We start from the raw sequence: 19784 nt of genomic DNA, 5'->3' as shown, positions 1-19784 counted from the left end.
GAAGAGACCAGTGAGGACGTTTGGATATACAAAAAAAACAAAACAAATATAGGAAGTAAAATAAAGGAAAGGATTAATTTTTGAAAGTGCGATAATGCTGAGGAAATAGATTCTGATATTATAGATAGGAGTAGTAGAAGAATTTTGTTGACAGGAAGGTTTTAAGAGAAAGAGGATGATGGTTTAAAAAGGGGATGCAGTTTTTCTTTGTCTTTTCTTTTGGTCTGCTAATGTGTGTGAATATGTTTGAATGCACACTGCATTTTGAGGAGAATCTATCTGCTTGAAAGAGCATGTGGGTTTACTCAAAATAGGAGAAAGGAGAGGTTTAACTGTGAGAGGATAGGTTTTGTATCTTGGTTGTTGAAGAGTAAGATTTCTCTAGTTTTTGTGAGTGTACTTTGCTTTTGACTGTGTCTCATTAGACTGGGTCTGACTGGCCCTCAGGCAGTTTGAGCTAGATGTTCATTCGCTGATGGTCAGAGTAGACTGGAAGTTCTGGTGGAATTCACAGAGGCGGAGCAAGGGGTGTTACCTAATTTTTGAAGGCCATTTAGTTTGCTCTTTCTAGAAGGAGGAGTGGCAAGAGAGCCCCCCCCCCTTTTGCTTTTGCTTTTTCTCTCTGTGGGAGACAGAGAGATGGAGAAATAGGAGGAGAAATTTAAGGCCAAATCACATTGAAGACTGAGTACATATTAACTAATTAATTTGAAATAAAAGAAGTATTCACTCTTTAAAGTGTTATGTTAATAACATATTGACAGAATTGTGTCTGTTAAATAGTTTGCTGTACAAAGAGAAACTTTCATAAGAAGACATCTGTTGTATTAGAATATAATAACCTAGAGGGTTGATAGAAGATGTGTGTAAACTCCATTGAATCGATTATTAAAGTGTTTATAAGGTTTTAGGAGTATATTAAGACACTGACCTCTTGCTTTGTTTTCCTTTCCCTTCTGTCTATCTATCTATGATGTATGAGAGTTGGGGAAGAGACAAAGAGGAAGAAGGGGTCTGATTTTGGATCCTCCTAACGACAGGCAGGAGCACTCCTGACGGTGATTCACATTCATCAAGGCTTGCGGATGATCCTGAAATCAGCTCAAGCAAGGCTAGTGCAATTTATCCACAAACTCTTTTAAAGTGATTGCGATTATCTACTTGCGTGTACACCCATCTGTAGAAAACATTTGTTGATTTATATGTCAAATGTTATATTGCATATGAGCATATAGTGTTCTTGGGAAATTTGGGATTAATTAAGTACCTGTATGAAGGATATTACAAGGTGTAGTTATCCAAAAAAAGGGAAGCTTGGCAACGGATTGATCAATTTGTGTGGAGCAATACCTTTTTTTGATTTGATGCTGGCAAATAGTGTGGAGAGTTGTTGATGTTGGTTTCATTGTCTGAGCATGATCTAGTTTGATTGAAGGCATAAATAGTGAAATTAATTGACAACTTAAAAACTCTGCTTTGTATTAATAACTCTTTGGGATCTTCTGAGGTTGGCAAATTCAAAGTAATTAAAAATGGATATTAAAAGTTCTAAAGTAATAACTCCAGTTGAAGTAGTTCAAAAGAACAATCCACTCATTAAAGGTATCACACAGATGTCAGAGAAATGGAGTAAGCGTTGGCCTGATATTGATCAACCTTGGCCAGTGGAAGGGACTCTTAATCCGGATGTAATTAGAACAATGCATGTTCTTGTATCTGCATACAAGGTAGGGCAAAAGAAAGGTAAGAAGGGACAGAAACGTAAGGAGAAGAGAAAGACAGAGCTTGGCATTCTGCAATTGTTTGACAATGAGGGACAGAAATGGTTGCAAGCTACAAAAGAGAGAAGGGAGAGAGGTGTTCAAGAAATAGAAAAGAACACAAAGGAAACAGAAAAGCTAGTGGCAAAGGTAAATGCACCCTTCTCACATACAGCCCCAGTGAAGCGGCCTCCACCTTATGAGGAGAAGATGGAGTTTGCTGATGTTTATCCCCAGCTTCCAGTGATTAGCCAAGAGGGGAATTATTGCATTAAAGATGAGAATGAGCAAGTCATAGAGATGGGAAAAGCTAAAACTACTATAAAAATGTACCCAAGCTCTAAAAGCAAAAGGAAGACAGCACATTCAGGAGGTCTGAGTGAAGTGAGATTCAGAAGGATGGAAATGGTAGAAAAAAGTCAGGATGATTCAGATGGAGCTGTTGGTGGATACGTCCCAGTAATTAAGCGGATGTTGGCTAAAGCTGAGGAAAGAGGCTGTAGATCACACAGGAGGATGACTGCAGGAAGGAATGATACTGATGAGAGTGATAATGGAGACAGTAATGAGGACCTGGATGTCGAAGGGTCCGCATATTTCCTTCCAGCAGCATCTAGTACTGGGAGAGATGATGAAAGACAGCAGGCTCTAAGAGAGGTTAAGGTTACTATAGATAGATGTCTTTTGGACCTGGAAGAATCTACCTGTATGGAAAGTCGAAAAAGCCTAGAGAATCAACTACAGGAGTTGCAGTTAGTGGAGAAAGAATTAAAGAAGAAAAGGTCTTCAAAATCAGGTGTTTTGGGGTATGCACTGCGATCAAGAAAGGGACAGGAACCCGATAAGATGTGTCCAGTAATCATCAGAGGGCAGGATCTAGAGTACAAGCCTTGGCAGAATACGGATATGTCAGACATTCTTGAGAAATTGCCTATTCTTCAGGATGGAGCACATCCTTGGATTTCGAAGTTGGAAGAAGTTTTGGTAGGAACTCAGCCTGCTATGGGAGACATCAAGAGACTTCTAGCTAATCTTCTTGGAGTTTCAGCTATGGAAGAGATTTTGCAGAGGGCAGGACTGAATCGGTATGTGAGGACTGCTGTGAACGATCCAGAGTTGTTTGCTGCAAGTAGAGGCCAGGTGTGGAGAGCACTGAAGGACACATTTCCAACAAATGTACACCCTGATAATATTCTTATTGAGTCAATGGGGTCACAGGAGAACCCGAGGGCCTATGTGTCAAGAGCTCATCAGATGTGGAGGAATATTACAGGTCGAGACCCAGATGCAAACCAAATGGAGCAGTCGATTTTGCGAGCTAAATTGCAAAAAGGGCTGCCTCTGCCAGTGAGGAGTAAGCTAGCTGAAGTGGTTGGTCTTGGGAGCATGACAAAAAGTGTCTATACAGATCACATAGCACATCAAGTTGAGTTATATCGGAAAAAGGAACATGATCAGACCGAACAGGACCAGGAGACTTTGAGGAAACTCAATCAGATACAACTAGGAGATAACAGGAAGAAAGAGAAGAAACAGGCTGTAGTTATGCAGAGTCAGTCCCAACCAAATCTACAAATATCACAACCGCAGCAGGGACAGATTCAGCTTCAACCACCCCAGCCATCATCTGTGACCCCCATTGCTTCCTTTCCACAACCAGTTCTTGGTCAGACGCAAGCATGGCGAGGAAGAGGCCGTGGAAGTTTTGGAAGAGGAAGAGGAGGAAACTTTAATTCAAATTTTCAACAGAATGAAGCATGTTATAATTGTGGAGAGATAGGCCACTATGCTCGTGACTGTTACAGGCCAGGGGGAGGCTACAGAGGAGGTTTCAGAGGTGGACTCAGGGGACAAACACGGATGCCCAGGGGACCGGCGAACCCTTACAGGGGTCCGGAGCCAGGATTCTAGGGATGCCCAGAAGACCCGAAAGGGAGGTGTCAGCTGGTAGTGTCAGGGCCAGAACAAGATCCAACGATAGAGGTGAAAGTAAATGAAAAATCATTGAAAATGATGGTAGACAGCGGAGCTGCTTTCACCTGTGTTCGGCCTGAAGATGCTATACATCTCCCCATGTCTGGCCAAATGGTGAGGACAATCGGATTTGAGGGTGTGAAACAGCTGATTCCTCTCACAAGACCAATTGAGCTCTGCTGTAGAAATCAGAAGATTAAAATACCAATATTGGTGTCAGAGCATACACCCATTCCACTTTTGGGAAGAGATGCTTTGTGCAGATTAAAATGTACAATACGTTGTACACCGGACGGCTGTCTGGTGGATGTGCCAAGTGATGCCTGTCACCAATTAGTTATGACAACAGAAGCTGAGGCCTCTGAAGTATTTTGGATTGGAAATCTTAGTCCAGAGTTCCTGGAGCCAGTTAAACTGTGGGAAAACTTTATTGTGGCAAACATGTCTGAAGCTAGGTTACCGGAGTATCTACTCCACTGCATAATCAAATATTTCAAGAATGCTGTTCGATCTAATTCGGAGGAATGGTTGAGTCAACAACCAAAAGAAGTTCAGCTTAGTTCAAGCTGTATAATTTTGGGACCACAGGGAGCAGCTATGAAGATAAACAGCAATGATTATCTTGAAAAAGAGTATGATATCGAGAAGAGTGTTCCACATGTGTCTTTGATGGTGGCTGAAGGATGTGAGCAAAAACATATAGGAACAATGATGATACAAGCAGAGGAGGCAACTTTTACACAGATGAAGGAAAATGTTGCTATTTGGAGAAGTGAAGACCAGCGGTTTATAAAGATTATGATTTCAGCTCAAGGACGAGGACAACCACAGACTGTGCGGATGACACATGAGTCAATTCTCAGTGTTGAAGTAGACTCAGACAGCATGAGAGAAGAGATGTTGCGACAAGTTCCAGAACGTTTGTGGTCAAAGCATAGTACGGATATTGGTTTTGTGAAATCAGCCCAGCCCGTAAGAGGTGAACTTCGGCCAGGAACTGTACCACCATGGAAGAGCCAGTACCCACTGAAGGAGGAGGCCGTCCAAGGGATTGGATCACAAATTGAAGGACTGTTGCAAGCAGACGTTTTGGCAATAAGTTCAAATCCTCAGAGCAATACACCTCTGTTGCCTTTGAAGAAGCCAGATAATTCCTATCGTATGGTGCATGACTTGAGAGCAGTGAATGAAGTGGTGGCTGATTTCCCAGCTGAAGTGCCAGATCCTCACACTTTGTTAGCTCAAATTCCCCCAAATGCTGCATGCTTCACAGTGTTAGATCTGTGTGGAGCATTTTTCAGTGTTCCACTTAGTATAGAAAGTCGAGGTTTGTTTGGGTTTACATACAACGGACTATTCTATGAATACAAGAGGTTGCCACAAGGATTTAAACACAGTCCTCATATTTTCAATAAAGTATTGAAAGATGATTTGGCAGGGATAGATCAGATCTTGGAGAGCATTGTGGTTCAATATGTTGATGACATTATTATTTGCTCACCAAACAAAGAAATATGTCATAAGGATTCAATTAAGCTGTTGCAGGTTTTGGCAGAGAAAGGGCACAAGGTTTCTCAGAAAAAGTTGCAGTACTGTCAGGAGAAAGTGGTTTATCTGGGTCAAACAATAACTCAAGGACACAGAGCCATCTCTGATAGACATCTAGAGGCCATTCGGAAAGCCCCAAAGCCTAGAACAGTTAGAGAAATGATGATGTTTCTTGGTATTACGGGTTATTCCTCAGCATGGATAGAAGACTACGCTAGTCTCGTAGGATCTTTGAGGGCTATGATAAAAGATACTGGGAGTGCTCAACTCTACAGTAATCTGACCTGGACACAGGATGGTTTGTTGGCTTTTGAAACAGTTAAACAAAGGTTACAAGAAGTTCCAGCGCTAGCGATGCCAGACTATTCAAAGAACTTTTTGCTGTATGTGTCTACATCCACCGGAGGTAAATATGCTTGTGCAGTTCTTTGTCAGCCAACAGGTACAGGGATAAGTCCTCAACCCATATCTTACTATTCTACTGCTTACTCAGAAGTAGAATTGGGATTACCACTGTGCTACAGAGCAATGGTGGGGGTATATCTAATGTATGATAAAGCGTCTGCAGTGACTATGGGTTATCCAGTGACAATCCTTACTCATCACAGTCTCAGGAATCTCCTGAACTATGGTAAACATACATTGACTATGTCTAGGCTCAGAGATTATCATAGGCTCTTGGAGCAGGGAGATGTAACTTTGGTAAGGTGTTCTACAATAAATCCAGCAGAGCATTTGCCAACTCCAGAGGATGGAGAGCCACATGATTGTGTTCAGGAGACAGAAAAATATTCAAGGCTTAGGTCGGATTTGCAAGCTCTTCCGTTAGAAGAGGCAGATCTGGAGTATTGGACTGATGGATCCTGCTATTGGATAGGAGACAAATTGAGTGCAGGCTATGCAGTAGTGAAAGCTCAGGGAAGTGAGTTTGTGGTAGAGAAAGCAGAAGTTATACCACAACCTGCATCTGCACAGTTGGCTGAACTTGTGGGACTGACTGAAGCATGTTTGTTGGCAGAAGGAAAGCGAGTGACAATATATACAGATTCTGCATATGCACATAATGTATGTCATTTGTTTGGATCAGTGTGGAAAAATCGAGGATTTAAGAAAACAGATGGTTCAGCTATTCAGCATCATGTTCAGATAATGAAATTGTTGCATGCAATGATGAAGCCTAAGGAAATAGCTATAACCAAGTGTGCAGCTCACAAAAAGGACATGTCAAGGGTTACGCAGGGTAATAAAGCGGCTGATGAAGCTGCAAAAGCAGTGACAGGAGCAGATGGACCTGGTAAAGTGCTTTTGGTTACTCATGAAGTGGAGTTGGAGGATAAGATCACACTCAGGGATGTAGTGTTAATGCAGGAAGCTGCTTCTGTAGTGGATAAGCAATTATGGTCAGACCGAGGCGCTAGTCAAGATTCTACCGGTCTGTGGCGAAATCATGAAGGGCTGATGGTAGCACTACCTGACCTGCTAGGTTTGATGATCCAAGAAGCACATGGGCTAGCTCATGTTGCAAGGGGGGAGGTTAGGAGAAGGATCACAAAAGAGTATGGATTTTGGGCACCGTATTTGCTTGAACAGATTGCTTATCTCATAGGAAGATGTACAATCTGTTTGAAAAATAATGTACGGAGGGGTGTGACAGTTCCTCCTGCTTACATTCCAACTCCGACAGGTCCTATGCGTGAGCTAGTGGTGGATTACGTTGACATGATAAAGCCAGTTGATGGTAAAAGATACATGTTGGTTGTAGTGGACAGATTTTCACGATGGCCTGAAGCCTGTCCTACCAAGCGGAAGGATGCTCAATCAGTTGCCAAGTTTTTGTGTCGTGAAGTCATAAGTAGATGGGGACTTCCAGATCGCATATCCTCAGATAATGGTAAAGAGTTTGTGGATAAGACGGTAAGGGAAATTGGGAATCAAACAGCGTTTGGGAGCTGTGTACCATCCACAAAGCCAGGGTATTTGTGAAAAAATGAATGGGGTATTGAAAAATTGTATTAAGATCTGTCAACACACAGGCTTAAATTGGGTAGCAGCACTTCCATTAGCATTAATGGTGTGTCGCTCAAGTGAGCTTCGTGACTTGCACATGACACCTCATGAGTTGATCACAGGCAGACAGATGCCAACACCTTATTTGCGCACAAATGGAAAAGGTCCAAGTCTGGCCCTCTTGGAAGATGAAATGCGAGCACACGTTACGTATATAGTTGCCTTACATAAGAGAATATCCATGTATGTTTCTGACATGCAAAAACAGGAGGAGGTACAAGAAAGACTTGATGAGAAAAAGAGGGATACAGTGCAACCTGGAGACAAGGTATTCGTGAAGGTGTTTAGAAGGAAGTGGTATAACGAACGCCGCGAAGGACCATTTGAAGTTGTTCGCAGTACTGGAACTGCGGTACAGGTTAAAGGGTCTCCAACGTGGTACCATTTATCACATTGTGTTAAAGCTCCAACAGAAGAGGCAGTACGCGTACAGAATAAAAATGTTGAAGGCTCATTTGAGCCGAACACAGCAGTGGTACATGAGGACCACCAAGGTCAACAGCCAGAAGGAGAGAGTGACCATGCTGCAGATGTGCATGATGATATTGAGTATGTTATTGATGATGCCAGAGATGACTTGTCAGTCAATGGACAGGAAAGGAGATTTCTGGACGTTGATTTGCAATATGTCCCAGGATCAGCAGAGCCTATGCCCCTTGAATGTAGCGCACCAGAGACTCCAGAGGACTGTGAGGTCTCTACAGGAGAAAGGTCCAGTTAGAACAAGGGGTCCAAGGCCAGTCCGAAACAGGGTCAGACCTAAGCGTTATGAGAACTAAAGTTGAAGTGCTTTTGGGAAGATCAGTTCGGCTCCCATGCCAGTGTGTAGATGAGAAAGATGATCGTAGTAAGTATCGAGTTCAGTGGGAAGATACTCACCATAGGATTTTTGACTTAATTGAGATGTCACTAATAGGAAAGGACAATCAAAGGAGAGTAAATATGGAAGAGGACTGTAGCTTTTACATAGTCGGATCTCAGTTGGAAGATCAAGGAGATTATAAATGCTCTCATTATAGTGTGCAGTCGGGGTTAGTTTATAGAACTAACATAGTAACTTTAGTGGTGATGGAGGAAAGTAAGTCAACAGAACCTCCAGTTGTTAGAAAAGTAGGAGAATTGATAACTGTGACATTGGCTCATCCGGTAAAGATCGAAGGAGTGAGGCAGAAATCCACTGTTTCAGCTTCAAAGGTTACTGAGGCTACAAAAGTTGTACAGATAATTGCAGATACACCACAGGTGATTCCGGTAACTTCATCTCCTTTGAGAGTTGTGATAGGTGCTAAGTTAGAAGGTTCAGTTTCCCTACCATGTCAATGTGGGAAATGGAATATAGATGGAAGGAATCCCCCTATGTGGAAAGATGGACATGGTCGAGACATAGTACTGACAGGGCGGTGACGACTGTTATTTGTGCTGTACTGAAGAATCATATAAGTAAGGTAGTATTACACACAGGGCTCAGAGGCAGGGTGGACCCAAATGCACAAAGCAAGACACATTTAATCTGGTGACAAACTCTTTAATACAATACAATACTTACATGGACAGGATACTTACTAATTACATGGCATGACAATCTATGGCTTGGTTGCAAAAACACAAGTGACCTATGATGCTCGGACGAGACAAGACAATCTGGCACAAGACAAAGGGAGACGCAGATTACTTATACACAAGGTAATGGGGAACAGGTGGAAACAATCAGGGCGGGGCAGACAATCACACTGGCGGGAAAACACACAAGGGCAGGAAGTCAAACAGCCTGAAACAAGAGGAGAGTTTAGTTTTCAAAATAAAACAGGAAGTGAGAGACAAGACTAGACACAAGTGAACCTAGACAAACTAACACACACGACGAGACATGACAGGTAGAGGGGTTGGTACCCTCTTTCAATAAAACGGTTATGGTTTCTGAAGTCTCTACGAAAGCTTCAAATGTGGTGACAACCTTAGCAATGACAAGTACGACATCTGTTATGTTAAAGTCAATAGGAAGTGTGACCAAGAAATCTGAGATGGAATTGAAGGATGTTTTGTATGACAATAGTGAGGAAATTGGAGAGCAAGTATCAGATGTTAAGAAGAGTGATGTGGATTCAGTTGTGAAAATTCAGAGGAATACGTTGGATATAGACCATGATTTGGTTGATTTTGATTGGACATCAGGTAATATGACTGAATGTTATCATGCATTACAGAAGAGGGAGATCAAGTGGAAGGCATTTGGGTTTGATTCTTCAATGTTACAAATAGCAGATCCATGAGCGAGTAGGAATTTGTGGTTTCAGCAGTTAACTCATTCTGTGAGAACGGCTACCAATAGGAATTGTCCATGTGTAGTGAGAGTTCCGTCACCAGGAACATGGCCTTCAATTCTGGAAACATTACCGGATCCATTGGACCCCATTTGTCAAAGTTATGCATTATCATGGTTACTGTATAATCAACAATCATCAATAGACGTTTGGATGGCTCTGTCTGTGAATTTATTTAAACCTCGACATAATTGTTCTTGGTTGAGGGATTTGCCATACATTAATTTACTGGACCAGCATGATGATGTTATGACAGCTGTTCCTGATGCTTTGGATGTGTCACCTGTAAAGGCTTCAACATGTTTTTGTTCAAAGGGTATCAAGAATAAGGCTGGTATGTTTATGGGAATATCAGAATGTGACAATTATACGATGCAGTTTGAAAATAGAGATCAGCAAGTAGCTACCAAAGTGTATACAGTGACTTTTCAGGCACCCCACCACAGAGATAGTAGGATTTTAAGCGTTAGGCACCAAGAGTTGCCAGGAAATGTGACCATAGGGAACTTTAAAGATCTTTGGTGGATTTGTGGTGATAAGGCATACATATTTCTCCCATATGGGTGGACTGGATGTTGTTACATGGCACAATTGAAGCTTCCCTATGAGGTTATGTTTGTCCAGAAGGGACAGGGAGCTGACAAGGTTCAGTCCACTGATGATCTGGGGAGTAGGAGGAAAAGAGAGTTGGCGCAATTTAATAATTTGGAGTCTTATCATTGGAGAATAAATTTGGGTGAGAAATGTGATTTAGGATTATTTCCATGGTATGGAGTGACATTCTTAGCTGATCATATTGATAATAAAACCTATACCCTACAGGGTTTTGCGAATGAGACCATACAAGGTTTCAATTATTTGTCTAATACTCAGAGGAGTCACAGATTGACATTGTTGAAACATGATATGGCGCTAGATTATATTTTGGCCAAACAAGGTGGACTATGTCTTTAAATTTGACAGGAGAAGCCTGTTACACTTTGACACTTTCCTGATAGTTCGGACAATATGACTAATGTCATAGATGCGTTGAAACGAATTAGAGATGCGTTTGGCCCATTGGAAGGAGCTGGATGGTCAGCTAATGCTTGGTTGCAGCAAAGTGTAGGACCTATGGGAGCTATAATGGTTCAGATTTTGGTAGCTGTTGTACTATCTTTGTGTGTTATGTTTTGTTTCTGTACGCTGGTGTTGACGTTTGCAAAGGCTTTGATATTGAGATGGGTTGGAGTGGTTATGCCTGGAGATAACACTCAGACAAATCTGATTTTAAATATCATGGAGAGTATATTTAACAGTTTGATATACCTGTATGGTTTATTATACAATTAACAGTAGGACTTTGTTTTATTATATTTTAATCTGTGATACTGATAGCTACATTGTATGTTATTATGAATTAATAGTAGGACATTTAGATTAGAAATGATTTTTGAATGATCATATACACTGTTTGGAGTTTTTTCTAACTGTATGAGTAATGTTTCAATGTTTCAATGTTGTGGAACTACTTTGTGTAGGATATTCTGTTATGATGTGAATACAGTGGGACCTCAGGTGTTTTTTTTGTTTTTGATGTTTAGGGTTAGTATTGGTTAGGTAGGGAAAGGTCCATTGAATGGTGCGATGGGTCGACCAGCCGGACTTTGGACACTTTTTTGATTTTATTTCTGAGTTTTCCGCATGTATTTGCTTTCATTTGTTCCTACACTATCGTCAAAACCCTTCTTTTTTTTTTTTCAATTGGCTTGGAGTACCTTATGTAGGCGCCTAGGGCAGAGGGACTGTGGAGAGAGTTTTCCTGTCTAAGTTGTTTGATGGATGTTATCAGTAAGATGGCTGCCTGATGGGTTTTTCGCTCTCACACTCCAACAAATTACTTTATTGCTAAGGCTATGCTGTAGCAAGAATATATAGAAGGGGATGGTTAAACAATTGAAGTGCCATCAAGTGTTTCACATACAATTATTTACAGATATGACTGTATTACCCTACTTTTCTTTTTCGAGACTCTTGTTAGTCTCGAATGGGGGAAATATGTGGTGTATGATATGTAGTGTCTGATATGTGTCTGGAGTGAGTATAACTATGTATATAGTGTTTGGTATGTGCCTTTAGGGCATATGATGTAGTAGTGGTCATTGTTTCTCTTTTTCGGATCTGTGATCGATTATCTGGAGACAGATAGACTGGGAACTGCTTGACCTAGGCAGTGGAGATCTGACCTTTGCTCCCCCTCACTAGATACTGGGGGATGGTGTCCTTCTAATATATCCTTGTACCCCTAAAACAAAGAATAGAACTGTTATATGGATGAAAACCAGATGTTGGGATGGATGGTCAAAGGGGTATAAAGAAGTGACCAGAGAGGTGGCTCGAGGAAGGCGAGGACAGAGACAGCAGATTCGTCCGTCGGTTACACTGTCTGTTCCTAGAATTGGCTGGTGGTGCCTGTTAAACAACTGACCTTTTTGTAATAAACCTATTTTTATTCACTAAGTCATTGTCAGCGGACGTCTCCTTTCATCAACTGCACATCATCGGCATCAGAGAAGTCACAACAGTAGTATTATTAGTATTATATAATACATCTCACTCTGAATGTACATGTTGTTATATGTTATTAGTATTAGTGGTATTATTTGTATCATTATTATTATCATTATTATTACTTTCGTGTTTGAAGTTTATTCTTATTCTTTTGGAGCTGTGTGTAAAAAAAAGCAATTTCCCCCTGGGGATTATTAAAGTAATTCTGATTCTGATTCTGATAAACACAATTACACACTCCATCCACTATGTAAAAGCACATGACAATAACAAAAGCTAAGACATATGTAGACACGACGCCTGCTTAACTTCCCCATCACTGTGATGTGATTACAGATTACACAGTGCGGTTTCTCTTGACGCTTCTTGAACTTCTCTACACTGTTACTTTGCTACTGTGACAATTTACTTTTTAAAATATCATGTATTTCAATATCAGCGATGCTTTACTACCGTAACACTATGCTATCTAACATGACGTCTTTGTACTTTCTCCAACAGGACTACTACTCTACTTTATGATGAACGATCCACCATGACAGTGGCTTCCCTTATCAGAAACAGTTGTTGTACACAAGAACAATATAAACTCAGCGATAACATCTGATTCACTAATAAATAAATATTGCTAGGTATAATCAACAGTTACTCTGTAACATCGATGTTACGCACTGCCAGAGCCCTGCAAAATGACCTCCAGTAGGCCACTAATGTGCACGTTTCTGCTCAAACTGTCAGAAACAGACTCCATGAGGGTGGTATGAGGGCCCAACGTCCACAAGTGGGGCTTGTGCTTACAGCCCAACACCGTGCAGGGCGATTGCCATTTGCCAGAGAACACCAAGATTGGCAGATTTGCCATTGGCACCCTGTGCTCTTCACGGATGAGAGCAGGTTCACACTGAGCACATAAGACAGACGTGACAGAGTCTGGCGACGCCGTGGAGAACATTCTGCTGCCTGCAACATACTCCAGCATGACCGATTTGGCGGTGGGTCAGTAATGGTGTGGGGAGGCATTTCTTTGGAGGGCCGCACAGCCCTCCATGTGCTAGCCAGAGGTACCCTGACTGCCATGAGATCCTCAGACCCATGCTGAGACCATATGCTGGTGCAGTGGGCCCTGGGTTCCTTCTGATGCATGACAATGCTTGGCCTCATGTGGCTGAAGTGTGTCAGCAGTTCCTGCATGATGAAGCCATTGACGCTATGGACTGGCCTGCCCGTTCCCCAGACCTGAATCCAATCAAGCACATCTGGGACATCATGTCTCGTTCCATCCACTGACGCCACGCTGCACCACAGACTGTCCAGGAGTTGACTGATCCTTTAATCCAAGTCTGGGAGGAGATCCCTCAGGAGAACATCCACCGCCTCATCAGGAGCATGCCCAGGCGTTGTAGGGAGGTCATACAGGCACGTGGAGGCCACACACACTACTGAGCCTCATTTTGACTTGTCTTGAGGAATTTCCACTGAAGTTGGATCAGCCTGTAATGTGATTTTCCACTTTTATTGAGTATGATTCCAAATCCAGACCTCCATGGGATAATTTTGATTTACATTGATCATTTTTGTTATTTTGTTCTCAACGCATTCCACTATGTAATGAATAAAGATTTTCAACTGGAATATTTCATTCATTGAGATCTAGGATGTGTTATTTTAGTGCTCCCTTTATTTTTTTGAGCAGTGTATTAACCAACAAATAGCAACCGTAACAATATAACTACACTAACAAAAAAACACATTATTTACTAGACCAAAACGCATAAAACACCACGGTATACCATACCTTCTCGGGCTTAGAGAAAAGTAAACAAACACGCAGCTCCGACACGATGTTGTGTAAACAAACACATCCTGGGACTCTGATTGGCTGAGCACAGGGACCTCCGCAAACTACTACTGAATCTCAACAACAACAACGGACAAACAGTGTGTGGTTGACACAGTATAACTCCCACATATATCAAGTATGGCACTTAATACAAAACAAAACCTAACATTCTATACTACCATTACTAATACCACTCAAACAATCACTAAGTATATAACTACTGGAAAAACCTTAAACATAACACACACTTCAACAAGATGAACTCATAAGTAATACTAGAAAAACCCTACCAATAACATAACAAAATAACACAAATACACATCCACAATATCCAAAAACTATTTCCATGAACAACGCATATAGCAATCTAAAAATAAATAAATGCCCTTAAACACACACACACACACACACACACACACACACACACACACACATATATATATATATATATATATATAAAGGATATATATATATATATATATATATATATATATATATATATATATATATATATATATATATATATATATAAAGGATATATATATATCCTTAAGGCTGACCATTACATATCAAAAAAGCTATACCTATTAATATACATTGAATATGTAACCGTCTATAATACATAGGCTATGATATAAACCTCATTGAATAGTATATAAACCATAAACATGATAATACAAAACACAACAAATTAAATTCAGGGAAACACCAATACACTCCTTAACTGAAACCACATCCCATTGAAACAAAACATTCCCTGTAACTGAATGAGACCACTTAAAACACTCTTACTGAATGAAAACATGCAGCTGCTGCAAAATGCTAAGTGACTCTAAACTGAAATACACTTGAAACACTGAAATACACAATACACTTATGACATGATAAATCACACATTATCCAAAATATAACACAGCTGCATAACACTTTACACCAAAGGTGTAAAATTTTATTTAGCCCGCAGGAAATTCTAAAAAAAATATTGTAATACAACCTACAAATGGAACTTGCACTGGACCGTGTTGTAATTCTTAGTCTGACCACTAGGTAGAGTAACTGTTGTGAACAAGACAACTTCTCTGAAAAATGAGTAAAAGAAATTTGTTACAGGTGCAATAAAAATGGTGGAATAAAGGAAACACAAGAGAGGAAGTGAGTGTACAAAGTTTCATACACAATGTGCAATGAGAGCACAGCTAATGAAGATCACCTTTGCATTATAAAAGCTGCTTGATGTTAGCAGTCTAAAGCACCACACAAATGAGGATGTTTTGGAAGCTATGCCAGATGCAGTTGACATGAAAGGACATAAATGGGACAAGCTGTGTGGAGGTACATCGTATGCGGCTAAAGCTAAAACAGGCAACCTCAAAGGAATCTCACTGTCCACTGAGGGGCAAGAAAGTGCAGGAAAAGCTGTTGATTGGTAACACTGACAATTTCAGGCCTCCCTCTCTGATGCTGATGCTGGTGTTGGTCTTTCAACGGGTGCTCTACCATCGTCATGGCTCTGTACTGCAGCAATTTTATTCCCTGAGATGAGAAATAGAACAATTTTGAAGACAAAAGGAACGGCCTCTTTTTAACCTCTGTGACCCTCATTGTCAGTGGATCTCACTAATCACCTGAACACACTAAACAAGAGCCCGCAAAACAAAGACCAGCTTGAAACACAGCTGATAAATGAAAAGCTAGTCATGGAAAGGTTTTTTTTTCTTGAATAATATTCAGTTATCAAGCAGAATGTACCTATATTTGATTGATTCACCTGTAGTGGATTAAAATTTGCAATATAGCTCACTTCTAGAGAGTGGTTCAGCCCTTTAAATGTTTTCATATATGTGGCCCTCACTGAAAAGTTTGGACACCCCTACTTTAAACACACAAATACCTTGCCAAATACTTCATACACTGGCCAAAATACATGCAAATTATAAAGCACATAGAAAGATCAAAGTCCAGCAACAGGTAAAAGCCACCACACGCCCCGACGTGCATGATGGTGCAAGGGTCCTCCAACGCTGCTTGCAGCTTTAATTGATAAATATAATTGTGTATCATCTGCGTAACAGTGGAAATTAATAGAGTGCTTCCTAATAATATTACCCAGAGGAAGCATATGTAAGGTAAAAAGTATTGGTCCAAGCACCGAACCTTGTGGAACTCCATGTCTAACCTTAGTGTGGACAGAGGATTCATTGTTAACATGTACAAGCTGAAATTGATCTGATAAATAGGACTTAAACCAGCTTAATGTGGTTCCTTTTATGCCAATGAACTGTTCCAGTCTCTGTAACAGGATGTGATGGTCAATGGTGTCGAAAGCAGCACTCCGGTCTAACAAGACAAGTACAGAGAGAAGTCCTCTGTCTGATGCCATAAGGAGGTTGTTTGAGGATTTTTGGTCAGGTTTTAGAGCGAACCATAGCACAGAGACAGCACTGGTGAAGGTTACAAATAGACTATTAGAGTTTAGAAAATTACACAGCTGATTAGCTATGACTTTCTCCAGGATCTTTGAGAGAAAGGGGAGGTTGGATATAGGTCTATAGTTAGCTAACACACCTGAATCAAGAGTAGGCTTTTTCAGGAGAGGTTTAATTACTGCTACTTTAAAGGACTGTGGTACATAGCCTGTTAGTAAAGACTGATTTATCATATCCAGTAAGGACGTGTTAATTAAGGGCAGGACTTCCTTAAGTAGCCCAGTAGGAATGGGGTCTAGGAGACAAGCTGACGGTTTGGATGAGGAGACTGTTTAAGCCAATTCAGGAAGATGAATTTTGTCTCTAATAGTTACAATTTTATCATCAAACAAGCTCATGAAGTCGTTGCTACAAAGCTCTAAAGGAACATAAGGATCAATAGAGTGGCTGGCTCTTTGTCAGCTTGGCTATTGTGCTGAACTACTCCTCATTAATAGAACATAAAAGCAACCCTAGTTTTCTGTTCAATAGGTTTTAAGACTATATTGCCAGATTAAACGGGAGTCTTCCTATTTGGTCCTAAATTTCCGTCAATATTGCTTAAGCTGTCTGGGAGTTATGCCAGGGAGCTTCACACTCCAGCAACAAAGTGAACACAGCCACAGCCAGTGTTTGCTGAAAGAGGAAGACTCTGGACACAAGGTATCGGCAACTTGCAGCATGCAATCCTTCAGTAACTGTCCTTCGGTGGAGGATTTCCCTACATTTTGGCAATTCATTCACTCACCATGTCACTGAACTTCCAAGGCAGCGTCTGCATCCTCTTCGGCTCTGCAGAGACAGGAGTCCTCTCTGCAGCTGTGGCCCGCTGTGTCCTCTCCTCTCCCTGCTACTTCTCATGTTGATCTCCGTGTGTAGTCCAGTGATGCAGCTTGAGCTTATATCCCTTTAAAACTGCGACTTTTTCCTTGCACCACCTGATCTCAACCATGGAGAACCTGTGAGGACCTGAGTGCCACCTTTGCCCTTTGACTTTTGCTACCTTGTCAACTATGTTATTGTAGAATGATTTGTTTTTTTAAATTTGATATGAACGGGTAGTGTACAATGGTTTAAGCATCATTGAAAAAATAAATAAAAATATTAATTAAAACATATTTCGCGGGCCGGATTGCATTGTGTTTTTGACATCTGGGGATGGGCCGGCAGTTTGAGACCTCTGATGTAGAGGAAGGTAAGATATGGGATGATTTAAAAAGATAAGATAATGCCCAAGAAATAATAAAAAAAAAAAGAATTAAAAAAAAGTCTCTAAAACTCACAGGTCAGAGGCCTAATTATTGCTTTCGGGCCAGGGTGGCAGGCTACTTTTAAGTGCTCTGCAGACAGATCAAGTCCTGTGGTACCTTCTAAATCACACTAGATGGTGCCAACAGACATGTTTACAATCATATGGAACAGATCATGTGAACCCTAATGCAGACACAGACTGAGGCAGTGAGGGTTTATGAAAGATTTATTGAAGGAATGGATCTGATGAAGCAATTGGGGTTGTGGGGCGATGGTTGATGGCTGGGATTAGCATTGCCAGAGACTGTATGTTTCAAGAGACTGCTTTCCTCTTTAAGTAGCAAGTAAATAGCCCTGTACAGTCATCCCCAGGCTGCAAGCCAGTCACACTATGGGGGACTGCTAAAAGCAAAGTATGTGATTGAGTTGTATTTACCTTTCGCCAATGTCCACCTTTGCATAATGTTAACAGTAATCACCAGAAACCCTCTGGTGAAACCCTAGACATGGTTTTAGCATGACTCCAAAATGTCTTAATTGTGGCATGGTGGTCATCTGTTGGTGAATATGCAACTATGCTGATGTCCACTATTGCATAGGTACACAAACACACACACACACACACACACACACACACACACACACACACACCAGGCACCCTCTGGATACCCAGATGTTGCAGCAGGATTTAATGCATCACAACGACTGTTATTGTCTGTTTGTTTGTGTGTTGCCCTCTTTACACTGTGCTGCCTGCTGCTACTACTATGTCTGACCTGCTGTGCGTGTGTGTGGCTAAAAGCAGCAAAGAGTTAAGAAGCTTTGTGATCTGTTGAAGTACTTGAAGTGAGTGGGAGAGTGAGAAAAATGATCAGACAAGGAAGCTGTACAATGACAGAATGAGAAAGTAAACAGATTTTTAGCAAAGCAGACAAACAGATGGAGTGAATGATAGGAGTGACAGTGGTGGGTGGGGTCAAAGATCCCAGAAGAAAGCAAAGAGAAAGAGAGAAGGGGGGCAGGAGAGAGACACAGAGAGAGAGAGAGAGGTTGGTGGATGGTGGATTAAGTCGGGTTAGAGAGGATTAGTATCTGTTTTGGTTTGGTAGTAAAATCACATCTACGTCCGTCACCACTGGCTGCTGCTGACATGCTCACACTTCTGATTCACTTCAACTCACAGTTCACATACTGAAACATCACTGGACGAGAGAAAGAAGAGGACAAAGTGGTGGTAAGTTGGTCTTATTTTAAAGTTTTGACTCAGATTGTTAGACTATATAAGGATGTGGGTGTTTTTGAAGAAGCACTGAACTGTTGCATGTGTCTACATTCATGCTAGCAGCTCTGTGAGGATGAATGCTAAAAACAGGATACCAACATGCTCACAGTAGCTGCATTTACATGGATCCTAATATTCTACTAATAATCAGAATAATATCCCAATCAGATTAGAAATGCCTCATGTAACTACTTCAGTCAGAAGAGACTGGCTCAATCCAGCCCGATCAGAGGTCATTTTCCATCAAGTTGAGCGGGGTGAATAAACATCTGATAATCCATTCAATAGGAAAATATGAATGCCTAAAGACTCATTTGAATTATTTCTCTCTGGCTGGAATAAATGTATTCTTTCTTTTACATTTGCCCCATGTGGGGGTAGCGGTGACATCTTCTTCTGTTATATTTCCAGCAGATTAGACAATTTACACAGTGGCCAAACCATGTAATTACAACTTTCAGATCCAACAGGGACCCAAAAAGCATTTCTCCCACATACAGTAATGGAAAAAGAAGTGGCAATAAAAGTGGAAACATTTCTTTAAGTGTCATAACCTTTATGAACTGCCTCGTTTCACTTTCAGAATCTGATTCATTCAGTTCAATGACAATTAGAATGTCTAGAGAGCCGGACAATCAAACCATTCAAATAAGCAGAGTTCTAAACCAAAAGTCAGCTGGCTCAGCTTACTATACATCCATGGATTCCGTGCTTTAGTTGTTGTAT

The 19784-nt window shown here is 41.1% G+C and overlaps 1 protein-coding gene across 1 annotated transcript in view; it reads left to right on the top strand.

The window, feature by feature from the left end:
• Positions 1-3546: 3546 nt before the first annotated feature.
• The window catches only part of LOC139208584 (MAGUK p55 subfamily member 4-like), a 43421-nt gene continuing 27183 nt past the window's right edge, over positions 3547-19784 (top strand). The window contains exon 1 of the mRNA XM_070838305.1: positions 3547-3697. Within this exon, the coding sequence (XP_070694406.1) occupies positions 3547-3697 (151 nt within the window). The remainder of the gene's footprint in view (positions 3698-19784) is intronic.

The sequence above is a fragment of the Pempheris klunzingeri genome, chromosome 10 (genome assembly GCF_042242105.1).
Source record: "Pempheris klunzingeri isolate RE-2024b chromosome 10, fPemKlu1.hap1, whole genome shotgun sequence".
Taxonomy (NCBI): domain Eukaryota; kingdom Metazoa; phylum Chordata; class Actinopteri; order Acropomatiformes; family Pempheridae; genus Pempheris; species Pempheris klunzingeri.
The sequence above is the reverse complement of the archived record's forward strand: the minus strand, read 5'-3'. Positions and strand labels throughout refer to the sequence as shown.